Source organism: Thalassophryne amazonica, chromosome 19 (genome assembly GCF_902500255.1).
Source record: "Thalassophryne amazonica chromosome 19, fThaAma1.1, whole genome shotgun sequence".
NCBI classification, from domain to species: Eukaryota; Metazoa; Chordata; class Actinopteri; order Batrachoidiformes; family Batrachoididae; genus Thalassophryne; species Thalassophryne amazonica.
In genome coordinates, this window is record NC_047121.1 from 55572088 (window position 1) to 55585651 (window position 13564).

The 13564-nt window shown below is 41.2% G+C and overlaps 1 protein-coding gene across 2 annotated transcripts in view; it reads left to right on the plus strand.

Annotated features, from left to right (window-relative positions):
• Window positions 1-13564, plus strand: part of zdhhc14 (zinc finger DHHC-type palmitoyltransferase 14) — a 67550-nt gene continuing 53986 nt past the window's right edge. For both annotated transcript variants that reach the window (XM_034159362.1, XM_034159363.1), the window contains exons 1-2: window positions 1-139; window positions 4518-4811. In XM_034159362.1, the coding sequence (XP_034015253.1) occupies window positions 4570-4811 (242 nt within the window). In that variant the 5' untranslated portion in view covers window positions 1-139; window positions 4518-4569. The remainder of the gene's footprint in view (window positions 140-4517; window positions 4812-13564) is intronic.

Genomic DNA, 13564 nt, shown 5'->3' on the forward strand with positions numbered 1-13564 from the left:
AAAAAGTTGCTTTTTAGCGACGAGTTTTTCTTTTCGAAGTGATTTATACTTGTGAAAATGGTGTTCTTGGCTTTGTCGTCGCCTCCGAACAAACCTGGATAAGCGGGGAGACGCTACGCGACGACACCGCGACCTGATGGTAAGACGCCGCCGCGACCGCCGCCTCCTCTTCGGCCAGCATTCTCATACGCGACCGGCACGTCTCCGGCGCTTCGTTTCCATTTTGAGTCCGAGTTAAAAGTCAAAAAACATTCGTCAGGTGAAAATGTGTACGGCGAGCTAACCATAAACCGAACGAGCTGGTCACGGCGCTAACGTTAACTTAACCAGTTTTCTAGCTAGTTGTGTGTGCTAGCTGTAGCAGGTTAATGCTAACCAGGACGTTCGCTAACGAAGCTGCCGTTCACCAAGTTTGTTTTTCTTGTGCTGTCTCGATTAACTTAATCTTCACCGGGGCTACTTGCTGGTGACGTTTTGTTTAATGAACGTTACCTTTTATGTCTTATTTTGGTCACTTGTTAAACTTTTCCCACCTGTTCTGACAGCTTTTAACCCTTGTGTTTCCCTTAAAGTTCACAAATACTCTAAGTTCTTTAAAACTGCAGATAAACACCTTCTAAATGTCTTGTTTTTAAACAGGAAATTTCAGGGGCGTACCCAGAGGGGGCACAGCACTCCCCCATTTCACCTGTAACGCCACCAAACACGTTGCTATTGATTCAGATGAGTGCAAAACTGTATTGCATCATGACATCATACAGTCATTATGATGATGTCCTACTGTGAGCCAGATCCACATATGATCATCTTGACAAATTAATGTTCCAATTGTCAACCTGCACCACTATCTGGGTGTTATTCCTGTTTTTGCCCCCTCAGACACTGTACGCTTATTTATCTACATTTCAAAAATGTCAGTGCTGTCTGCTAACACTCTGTAGTCTGTGGTGAGCGCTAAAGGTTACTGTGCTTGTCATGTCATCATTGATGGCAATGTAGACAGCCCTGTTAGTGTTATTATTTAAACTACCCAATTTCATTGTTCATGCTTTATCGTAGCCCTAAACTTAACCCAAAACCTAGGTTTTGACCTGTTAATGTATTTCTCTCCTGTACACCTTCAGCACCATGATGTCACTCTTTATTTCGAGATAGTCACAGAAGTTTATTGAATGCTGTGCGATCATGGTAGTTTTACTTTTGGATGCTGTTAAATACAATACCATATCAATAATCCACTGAGTACAAGAACACTGATTACAGCTAGGCTTGAATGTCCCATGTGCCTTCTGTCAAACTGGAGCAGAAAATTCACGTCTAACTGGTGATGTAATGAATAAAAAGTTGGACTATGCATAGTTTCTCCAGGCACAGAATCCTATAATTCTTAGAATTAGGTTGTCCAATTACTTATAGGCTCTAAAGCTGGGGCTGGGTGGGGGGCTGGGGGTGGGAGCTGTGTATATGTTCTGCACTGCGTTGAAAACAGGATAATTAACTTTTTGCACTCCTGAAGCTGACTACACTTGGTGTCAGAGCACAGCTCTAACCCTGTCATCTCAACAGCTTAGTAACTGTGCAAATTAGTTTAAGTGACTTTTAAAAGTTTAATATTTGGCTTTCATTTTTCTGAAATGCATACAAAGTTTGGAAATTTGAGCCATACCTCCAATTTTAGGCCACATCACAAAACATACAAATCTGTGCTTTTTCTTTCCATTTTTAAAACCAAATTAAAGAACAGTAAAAACAAGTAATACCCGCTGTCCTGAATGAGAACAAGGTGTCCAATGTTTAAATATTTAAAAAAAAAAATGTAATTGTCATGTTCAATTGTGACAGGAACGCTAATAGTGAATAATAGTCTATTTTGTCAGTGTCATAAAAATAAATGCAAAAGAAAGAAAGAAAGAAAATGAAGCAAGTCTGAGTTTATAACTTCAAATTCTTAAAGAAAAAAGAGGGTGTCTGTCTACATTGTTGTCTGGTAAGAGGGTAGTAGTATAGTCATAGTAATTTTATTTCTTTGGCACATTACAGATAAATACTTGTCTTCCTCAGCAGGCACACAACTCGACAAAAGTCTGGAGAAGTCATGTTTTTTTTTTCTCCCCCTGAAGATTGGTGGACTACCAGCCCTCAGCACAATACACACACTGGTCTGAATGACCTCAGCAAGTGCATGCATTACATCCACAGTTTCCTGATATTTCAAAGTGATTATTGCTGTGCTTGGACCCTAAAGTTCATCGAGCTTCACAGGCTGCCCACACGGCCTCAGACACTCTCTGCCTATAACATGCTTCCTTCACATGAACATTCAAATGTTTTTTTTTTCGTACACTCACTTGATTTCACTGCAACTCTGCGTTGAGATTTACACAGTTGTTACTTTAAAAAACAAGCCACCATGGCAATAAATCAGTATTTAACAGTATTATGTAAACATTGCGGTTAATACTGTTACATGTTTAATTTCTGATTTGCTTTATGTGAGGACAATATACCTAAAATGGCTGCAGTTCTTAAGTGGTTGTGATGTTTTCATGAAAACCCTTATTAAAGCTGAAAATCTACACTATAAGCATCTTGCAAAGAGGCAAAAACTAAAAAAAATGGTTACTGTCCAATGACTTATGGACCTCACTGTCTCGATAGCTAACACATTAGCTGCCCAGATTAGCCCAAACACAGCAGTGCTTTCTGCTAGCTCAGATTAGTAGTGTATATAGTAGAGCCCGACCCATGTCGATTTTTTTGGGATAGCAGATACAATATCGATACGTTCATGAAAGGCTCATATCGGCCAGCTGGTATATCGGTCGAGCTTGAGTACGAGGTCTCTTAGATAATAAACCGACCCTTTTATTTTTTTTTTAACTATATGGATTTGAATGACATGCGATTACACCATGCTTGAACCCTCGTGCGCATGCGTGAGTTTTTTCACGCGTGTCGGTGACGTCATTTCCCTGTGGGCAGGCCTTGAGTGAGATGTGGTCCCGGCCTCTCGGCTGAATTCCTTTGTTTCACACGCTGCTCGAGACGGAGCGCGTTGCTTTATCAAAATTTTTTCTGGACCTGTGAGGAATATCCGAGTGGACACTATTCGAGAAATTAAGCTGGTTTTCTGTGAAAAGTTTAACGGCTGATGAGAGATTATGGGGTGTTTCTGTCGGTGTAAGGACTTCCCACGGAGCGGGACGTCCTGCAGCGCTTCCAGGCGCTGTCGTCGGCCTGTTTCGAGCTGATAACATCCTAATTTAAGGCTTAATTCACCCAGGACATCGTGAGAGAACAGAGAAGATTCAGAAGAGGCCGGCATGAGGAATTTATGCGGACATTCCACTGTTTAAGGACATTTTTTTTAATGAAAGACGTACGCGCAAATTCGCCGAGTCGTTTCCGTGACGACTCGGCAAATCTGTGTGCGCCGCGACAGGAAAAACACCTCCGTGTTGAAAACCATTTGTAGAATTCAGGCGGCTTTTAATGGCTTTCAACAAGTGAGTAACTGAGAAATTGTTTAACAGCTTGGGCATGTTCCAACTTGCCCGTTAAGGTTTCCAACGGAGGTGTTTTTCCTGCCGCGACCCCCCGCGGTCGGGTCCAGCTCGACATGCGACTCTGCCCGCACGTTCTTTCATTACAAAATGACCGTTAACAATGGAATGTCCGAATAAACTCCTCATGCCGACTTCTTCTGAAAGTTCTCTGTTCTCTGACGACTTACTGGGTCAACAGAGCCTGAAATGTGGAAGTTTTCAACTTGAAATGGCGAGACGCTGCCGCCTCGAAGCGCAGATCGCCGTCAGGCGCCGTGGACCGTCCTTAAAGCGACACTACCAGACCAAAATCTCTCATCAGCCGTTAAAATTTTTACCGAAAACCAGCTGAATTTATTGAATGGTGTCCACTCAGTTGTGCCTTACAGTTTTGAAAAAAATTTTATCAAACAAAGCAACAGTCTCTGAGCCATTCCTAAACAATGAAAAAAATCGACGAGCGGGTGGACGACTCCTCACTCAAAGACTGCCCACAGGCGAATGACGTAACCGACAGGCGTGAAAAAACTCTCGCATGCCCACGAGGGTTCAAGCATGTCTGATGTAATCACACGATTCAAATCCATATGGTTTTTGAAAAAATAATAAGGTCGGATACTTTTCTAATAGACCTCGTATATAGATATTTTGAAAACACGGTTCAGGATTGTTTGCAAGCAAATCCTATATTTTGCAAATAGTTTCATTGAGTGCAGTTTGGCAGCTCCCCATGTAATAATAATTTAAATTCAGATGTGATTAGTACAGTGATTAAAATACTATGTGAGGAAGACTGTAAGTTATGTTAATTATCATTCCATCACTTCCAGCCAAAGAACGAACAAAAGCCAATCTGCCGTCTGTTTCATGGTGACTAAATGTTCGCTCTGAATTTTTCAAATAAACTAGTTATTGGAGTTTAATATCTGAAGTAATCTGTTGTGCTGACCTGCTTTATTGTCTTTATTACAGTGGAGCATCTGCCCTGGGACGTACCCCCTCTGAGAGGTTTAGTCAGTGGTTGATGCATCTCGGGGTGTCTGAGTCCATGCGAGAGTGCGAGTACAGCCAAATAAGCACTCGTAGCTCCACACCAATGGAGACCGCTTACAAGAAGAGGACCCCAAAGAAGAGAAAATGGGAGGCCTTTCCAGGCCGGAATAAATTTTATTGCGATGGGAGGATTATGATGGCAAAGCAAACGGGGGTTTTCTACCTCACCCTCCTCCTCATTCTGGTCACATGTGGACTTTTCTTCACCTTTGAGTGAGTATTAACACACCTCTTTCCAGTCTTGATGACACGAGTCTCAGAGTACCAGCTTGTGGGCCACGTGCCCAGAAATCGTTATTACAGGACAAACTCACTTTACTTTTGTTTGTTTGTTTTTGTTTGTTTGTTTTAAAGCAGTCTTGATGCATTTTCTACCGACATTTGACAGTAGCTCACACTGATACTATGTCATCATTTCATAAATATTCATGATCACACTCGACATGTTGCCAGGTAGGACATTTGAAAGCAATGCAATCAACAATTTTCCATTTTAATGTGATAAATTTAATTTAATTTTCAAGAGTATATCATGTGCAGCTTGTGATGACTGGGAAACTTTTTTGGGGGATAATCCTCTTGGTTCATCAGTTGCCATGACAAATCATCCATCTGTGAGATGGAATTCCCATTTATTTTATTTTATCATCATGTGTGTTTTGTCAGCTCCACAAAGTGAAGGAACCTAATGTGCGTGTTTCTTGATGTTGGAAGTAAACGAGCGTATCCCTGGGAAACTCGACATTTAGTATGTCTTAATTGGTGACATTTGTCCAACCACAACGCTCATGGTGTGACATCTGCATGCCATGACCTAAAAGCACAACATTCTTTGACTGCTGTTGTGGGGAAAAAAAAAAAATCATGATTTCAAAACAGTTGCTGAAACGGAAACGAACATCTGAACTCTAAAATTGCATTAACATGTTTTTGTTTAATGATTACTGACTAGATATATTGCTGGTGATGTTATTAAATGAATGCAGGGACTGGGCAGCACAGTGGCTTCCTGGTTAGCACGGTTGCCTCACAGCAAGAAGGTCCCATGTTCTGTTCCTTTTTGTGTGGACTTTACGTGTTCTTCCCGTGTTTGCGAGGTCCTCCCACATCCAAAGACATGCAGCTGAGATGAATAGGTGACTAAACTGACTGTACTAGTGCAGGTTTGACTGTGTCGATGATTGCTGGTAATTTAAACAAACAACAAAAAATGGTTGCTGGAGTTATTTTGTTGCCATTTTGAGCATGTGGTGGATTTTAAGGTAACTTTTCAAAAACAGGTTTTCTTACAAATGGAGAAATTGTCAAAGAACTCATGTTTTGCTCTTACTGATGGTTGTGTAAAAATAAAATAAGTCTGTCCTCAAAGCATTTTACTCACATGAAATTGGGCAAAATATTTTGGTTGCAAAGCAAGAGTGAATAAACCTGATTTTAATTCCACATTTAGTGTTTCATATGTTGCTGCCTAACTATGTTGACATAAAAAAATATATATATGTACTGGGTCTAATAGTTCTATTACATTCATGTCTTTGTGTATATATGTATGTACTGTAGATGAAGACATGGGGTTCACTAGATGTTTATGATAATGGGATTTGATTTTGTGTTGTTAAATGTGTTTGTAGCATGACCCAAGCAGAGGGTCACCCCTTAGATTCTGGCCTGCTTGTGGTTTCTTCCTCAGTACACAGTTTGGCACAGTTTGTGTGCCAAAATAAATAAATTCAATTCAATTCTCTGGACTTGAAAGGAAAGTGTATATGGAACACAGACAGCTGGACAATTTGTTTCTAGTTCCTTACGCCTTGTGCTTTAATGTGACAGCTGGTTTTCTCATCTGCAGACAGAAAGCTGCTTTTCTCAAGTCGAATTACGCGCGTCGTCTCCAGCAGCCGACTTTTAGGTAATTGGAGTTTGAGAACTCCGTGTGCTCCGTGTGATCTCTGGCATCGTGGACGAAGGATTTCAGCTGTCGGTGCAAATGTTGAGACGTGGGACAGTTATGTCACTGGCATCATTTTGGGGTGTGTGTGTGTGTGTGTGTGTGTGATCTCTGAGAGCAAACTGGTTGGAGAGATTACTCAAAGGCTCCTCTGACTTCCTGAAGCAGAGAACACACGACATGCTGTTTATTTCCACACACAATTTGTTTTGCCCAGAGCTGTTGTTGGTGGAACCTTCTGTGGTTGCTTTGAACAGGTGTGGTTTTTTTGCCTTAATTTGGTTGTGAGTTATTCATGTTCATACTTGAAGGAAGCGTCGCCAAACAGAGACTGTTTTCTCTTCCGGTGTCATTGTGGATTGTGGTGGTCTGCTGGTCTGAGATCAGTCTTCAGCTACAAAGCTTCTCATTTGGATGATGAAATAATTAGCTGTTTAATTGTCAGCTATTCTGATACGCTGTGGCTCGTAATGTAACAGACTGATTTGTGTTTCCCCGCCTCTTATGAGATTTTTTTGAGATATATTTTTCCTGGGTTAAAAATATTCTCTTCCAAGTACACAGAGTGGATAAAATTGCTTTTTATCCCAAATTAAACCAGATAATTCCTTCATTGTCTTTCAAGAGCTTTAAAGCAACACTGCTTTAAATGGTGGGTATAATATGGGTCTTAAAATGTTCTACATCACAAATACACAAGTGCTTGTAAAGGTGTCACGCATCTTTTTAAGTAAGCCGATACAAGCAGCTGGGTTTAAAACAAACAAAAAAAAAAAAAACCAAAACTGAAATTTGTACCAAAATATGGTGACCGATGAAGGAGTTCATACATGGGTTTCTGTGAAGCAGAAAGTTGCTGTTTCAGGTGGAAATTTTACTCTGAGCAGGTGATTTTTGTACGTATATAAATAGAACTGTGGGAGTTTCATGTTAATCGCGAATTGCTGAGCACATTTAAAGGTTAAGCCGGTGTCACATGGGATGTCCCGTCACAATTTAAAACCAGATCTTGGGGATAATCTGGCTGAGAAAGCAAATTTCGTATTGTCTTGTATTGGAGGATTTTCTTAAAAAGAAGGCCTGAAAGTTCTAGAAATTTTCTAGAAGGTACATCCACCAAAACATGCACTATGCACAGTTTCTCCAATCACAGCCACAGAAGTCTGTAACCTCTTCTGGGTTGTCTTGGTGGCTTTCCTCACTCTTCTCCTTCTTGCACAATCACTGTTTTTGAGAACTGTCTACTCCACACAGATTTACCATAGAGTGCCATACTGTTTATATTTATGTAAATAAAAGTCGAAGACATATTCATTGACTTGGAAATGTTCATGTATCCATCCCCTGACTTGTCTGAAGAAAACTAGGGTCCAAAGGGTCCCATTACTTATGCAACCCATCATCTTGGCTTTTATATTTTTGATTAATGTATATAAAATTGTAAAGATTTGTTTTGAGTTTAAGGAAGGTGATTTTAGAAATGTTTATTTTTTGTATTAAATACACAAATTCTGTTTTTATACACATGCTGAGCAACATGGCATGGTGACTGTGTGACGTGTGTTGTTGTTATTTATAGTTATAATTTATTAAACAAAGTGTAACTTTATTTAATATAAAAATGAAGCTGTGTTTTAAAATACTTTAGACACAGGACACTTTTCATTGTTCTTTTTATCTTCATCAAGGCGGTGGTGTTGTCACTGGTATTTGGCTGTCTGTCAGCAGGATAACTCAAAAAATAAGAAACAGATTTCAATTAATTTTGGTGGGCAGATAGAAGATGTCCTCAGAAATAAGTGAGCCAGTTATGGAGGTGATCTGGAATATAGTTTGGAACAGAGTTCCAGAAGCATGTTTGGCACATAGCAACACTTAAAAAGTTGTGAGAGGATGTTGAAGAAATTTGGTGAGCAGATGGATAATGTCCGAGGGGATTATATTTTGAATTTAATCTGGAAACACATTTTGGATCCAGAAGTTTTTTTTTTTTTTTTTTTAAGTTGTATATGTCCTTGGGAGAGGTGTGTTCACTCTGAAAGCCTTTTAAATAAAAATGGAAATTGAAGTTATATTTGTTTCTAATTTTTTTTTTTTTTTTTTTTTTTTTGGCTGTTCTGATCTGTGACTTAAAACTGTGATCTTATCCGCACCCTGAGTTTTTTGAGATCCGTTACGCTCTGAGCAGTGAAGGTCTGTGCTGTTCTTTGCAGACAGACTGCAGCAGGTGATTTCACTGAACTGATGACTCACGTCACGGCCTCCGTTTGGTGCCACTGTGAAACAGTTTTTTGTTTCACTGCAAATTGTCACTAATCAAATCTCCTGTTTATTCTGTTAAGGTTTGATGGAGCACCGTCTTCTTTCATTCCACATTTATGTCTTTTGTATTAATTGCAAGTGCAACCATGTTGTCGAAAAGAAAGTACTCGTGGAATTATCAACACAAACAACTGAGTGGACGTCCTGTTTAAATATGTATTATAAGTACTGTGGCAGCGGGGTATTGATTATGTTGTACACTGTGAGCATAGAAATATGGGAGTTTATCCATGAAGGCTAGTTGATTCAGTTGCAGTGCAGGATATCTTCTTGCATTACTGCATACCCGGTTTAAGAATTTTTGTTGTTTTTAAGGTGGAGAAATCTGTCAGTCCTTTGCTCTACTGTGCAGTTGACTGATTCTTTGCCCGAAACTGACAGGACCAGACCGTTACAGGTGATGGACTCAAACGCTAGGGAGCAAGAACCAGAACAGGATGTGAACGAAAAGAGCTTTATTTACGATAAGAAATAACTGAGGTGCTGAGCTGCAGGAAGCCTGTTGAGCCGAGACCGGGCCCACATGTGGTGGACGTTTGGGAGCTGCAGTGCACACAGGGACAGGCTTGGGAGTCTGAGAACAAACTGGTGTCCTGGTGTATATGGAGCTGGAACTGGGGCCAGGTGGGACACAGAGAGCCAAAGACGGAGGAGAACAGAGGTGAATGATTGCACTCGTAACACTGGAAGCCCTCAATACAACAGTTCATTGTAGGCTTAAGGCAGGAACGTTCACAGTTCATGAATTGTCCTCAGAGATCAGATGCTGTGCATCTTGTGACGCAGTTCCAACTAAGCTGGACTTGACTTTAGACATGACTTGGGAAGTTCTTAGTGGTTCTGCATCAGAGCTCCTGCAGTTCTTGGGAAATGGTTCTTGAATACAGTTCTTGGTCATGCACAGTCACAAATAGGAGCAGTGTGAGAACGGGATCTTTCAGAGCTATGCGCTCTGAGGCTGAGAGCAGATGAGTTCCAAAGTGACGTCGTGCAGAAGGTGGCGTGGGACCCACGAGCATGCAGCATGGAAGCCGCGCAGGAAAGTTTCTGGAAACACCAAAAGATCAACGAGCTGTAATACGGGAATTAGAGGTGGCCAGGTTACCTTGAGATGAGCTGCAGGAAGCTCAAATGTCAGAGCTCATGGAGGCGTCAGAGTAGACATGGTCATGGAAGGCTTACAGAGTATCATGGAAAGTCAAGGATGACTTTCGCGGGTCAGGGTCACCGAAGACTGGCAAAGACTGAGCTCAGAGCTGGGGTTTAAGTAGCTGGCTCCTGATCAGGAGCTCATGTGCGTCAGGTACGAGGAGATGTTCCTTGACTCTGCAGCGCGCCACCTGGAGGGAAAACAAACAAACTTCACACAAAAGTTTAAAAAGGGCAAGGACAAAGGCAGACCATGACAGGTTATTCTGGAGCTACTCTTGCAGAACATACAACATTCAGTATAAGAAGTTACAGTTGTGCTGTTAGTCACTGGCCCCAGTTGTATCATAGAACCGCCCACACAGCAAACCTATGGTCACCTGTAGACCTTTGTCTGAGCTGGGGCCACATGACGCCAGTCGACTTATGTAAGACGGTGGTGGTGTAACTAATCCAAAAGTGTCTTTGAATTGTTAAAAAGATCCCAAACCCAGTTTGACAATGAAAAGAATTCAATAATATTTATCATTTTGCATCTCAGACAGTTGGACAGACGTGTTGTGTGAAGTCGGCTTGCGTTGGTGCTGGACAGTGCATCAGCCTTAGTCTCTGGCACTGTACCTCATATTCATATACTGCTGCATGCGTGTAACAACTGAACAAATAACCTGTCACTTGAAGTGCTATGGAACGCTGTGCTGTGAGAGGGAACACAGTATATTCAAAATCACAGAAGTGCGCAACATTTTGCAAAATGACATTATTTCAGTCATCAGTTGAACATGTTTATGCAATATCCAATTAACATCTTAAACTTGCACAATAAGATGAAAATTAGGGTTGTCACAGATCACAAAACCCACAGTGTCAGCAAGGAAAAAACAAGTAATGTGCTTTAAAAAAAACAACAACAACAAAAAAAAACAGCCTAAACAAAGAAAATGGGGAACTTCTGCCTGAGGTCCTGAATGAATGCCTGGCCTCCATAATATTTTAGAATAAAATCCTTAATTGTTGGATTGTATTGCAACAGTATCAGATTTTTTTTTTTTTTTTTTTTTCAATCTTTTATTATTTCAGTATAGCAAAGCTGATCTAAGTTTATAACTGAACTTTAATTTATCTCGTAAAATGATTGTAATAAATACATTAGTCTTGACCCTCCCATCCAAATTCATCCAGATAAGCAGTCTGGCTGATCAGATGCTTGGAAAAAGTCGGGAATACTTGCTTTTCCGGAGCTGTGGACTTTCAGCCAGCTGACTCACTTTAAGTGCAGCACTCTGTTCAGCCGGTTCAACACTGTGCAGGGAAGAGACGACGGACACTTCATCCTCAAAATCCTGTTGGCTTTAGGATCCAGAAGTGCGCTGAGCCTGCAGTGAGCAGAGCATGAAGCTGTTTTTAACTTGCTTCTCTCACGCCTGCACAATGTGCACGCGCAGCTGCTTTAACCTCAACTCACACTGTGATTTTACTGCGACTGCATTGAAATTAACGCACTTTAAAAACCAATTCATCATGACACAAAATCACACTTATGGACACTTTGCAATTAATCAGATGTATGCACGCGTGCTGACCCATGGGAGGGGTCTGTCCTGATCATGGATCAGCTATGATCCGTCATGATTTAAAATACTTTGACATTTCTTGTATTAACAAAAGATTTCTAACAGTGGTGCTTGACAAAGTGTCTCTCGGTTCACAGCTTCCAGTCTCAAAATAGTATCGAAAAACAAGTCACCGCAAAAGTCTTAAAATAACGCTTCACCCTTTCAGAACTCAAGTGTCAAGAATTCTGAACTCCCCCCATGTGTAAAATTCAAATACAGATTTTCTGAGGAGAAAGAAAACACATACAAGCTTTACAATTTATTTTCACCCTTGCAAAACATTTTTTCCCCAAACTATCTGAAAGTTTATTTTCAGTTTTAAATTAAGACATTAATTAAGCGTTGGTCTTTTTTTCCCATGGGAGAACAACCTGTGATCACCAGGCACCGTGTCGTCTTACATCTTCACTTCATTAAGGTTCCCTTAAATTAGTGCACTGTAGCTGAAGCTCTTACTCCGGCATGTGAAGTCGACCCAGATACCAACCTGTGCGCGCCGACAAACGCCCAGATGACTGCACAGCATTACTGCCCATTCCAGAAAATCCGCCTTTGCTGGGTCTTAAACTTTTTCATTCATGATATTTGATGCTCAACTGCACAGTGTCTTTATTAATGTAACACATTTCAGCTTAGATCTAGGCTTCAGTTTCCCATGTGCCTTCTAGCTAATTGTTGATGACATTTGACGTCTTCTCTTGGTTGGGGTTTGACTGATAACCCTCCCATCAGCAGGCTGCTCTTCCAACTTTCAAGTTGTTGCAGTTCCTTAACATGATCTAAGGTGGTTGCTATAAAATTGTTACTTACACTTAAAGTTCAGGTTTAAGGGCTCGTGTCTGCATCCGTCACACTATGGAGCTGTTCTGGATGCCAACCACGTAAGCGGACAACCAGTCTATCCTCACCTCCCAAAAGTAGTAATTTATCTGCTGCAGCCAGGTGATGTGTGGGTGTCCCCTTAGCTGTGTCTGGTTGCTGAGATCCAAAGCCAAATCAGTGGGGTCCAAGGATCCAAATAGACATCGCACCAAAGACATCCATCCATTCATTTATTTAGGCCAGTGGTTGGTATCCAGGTTTCAACAATCATAGAGGAATTACTACTACTCTGAAGACTCCCGCAGAGGTGTTAGTATTTCAAAGCATCTCTCACCAGTGATTCCATCAGCTCTTCCTGGGTGTCTCTCAGTCTCAAATGCTGTGGACCCAAAGATGTGAATGTCCCTGCACTGCCCTTAATTACAATTAAATGACCACTTCCTTTGGACCACTTCATCTTTCAGTCCAAAGTTTCTTTAAGTTGGAAGTAGAGCCCAACCGATAAATCTGTTGGTCAATACTTTTGGCTCATGTGTGTCTTTGATGGGCATCAGTATTGGTGCTTTTTTGCAGATATGAAAACTTTTATTTTACTGAATAAACAATGCAGAAAAATGCTCTGGCTGTTGGAAATGGCGCCATTACATAGTTTGTCTAGCAGAATGTGTGCAGATGGCCTTGTTTACAGTGCTGTCGAGCATGGCTGGGACCCCCATCAGAGTTGGGCTTGATTGTTCTTGCATAGTGAGGTACAACCCCTTGGTTACATTTGTTACAAGAGACTTAAGCAAAGCACAGCTTGTCCACCACAGGGTGCTCCAACAACACGGCAGGCACCCCATCACCCCGTGGCCACATTAGCAGTAAGAGACAGAGGCAAAGTGACGAGCTGCCATTCAACAGTGGGCATTTTTACTGCATCAAGAGACAAGTGGTCATGATGCTGCCAGCTAGCCGGGGCCAAGATTGGGAAAAAGTCTTATCTTACGCAAACGCCAAGCAATGTGGCACGGTGACTGCTAATTAAAGTGAAGGCAGTGTGACATACGTTGGTTATATATGGAAAAAGTTCATGTTTAAACTGTAAAATATCAAATTTCTTTGCCATA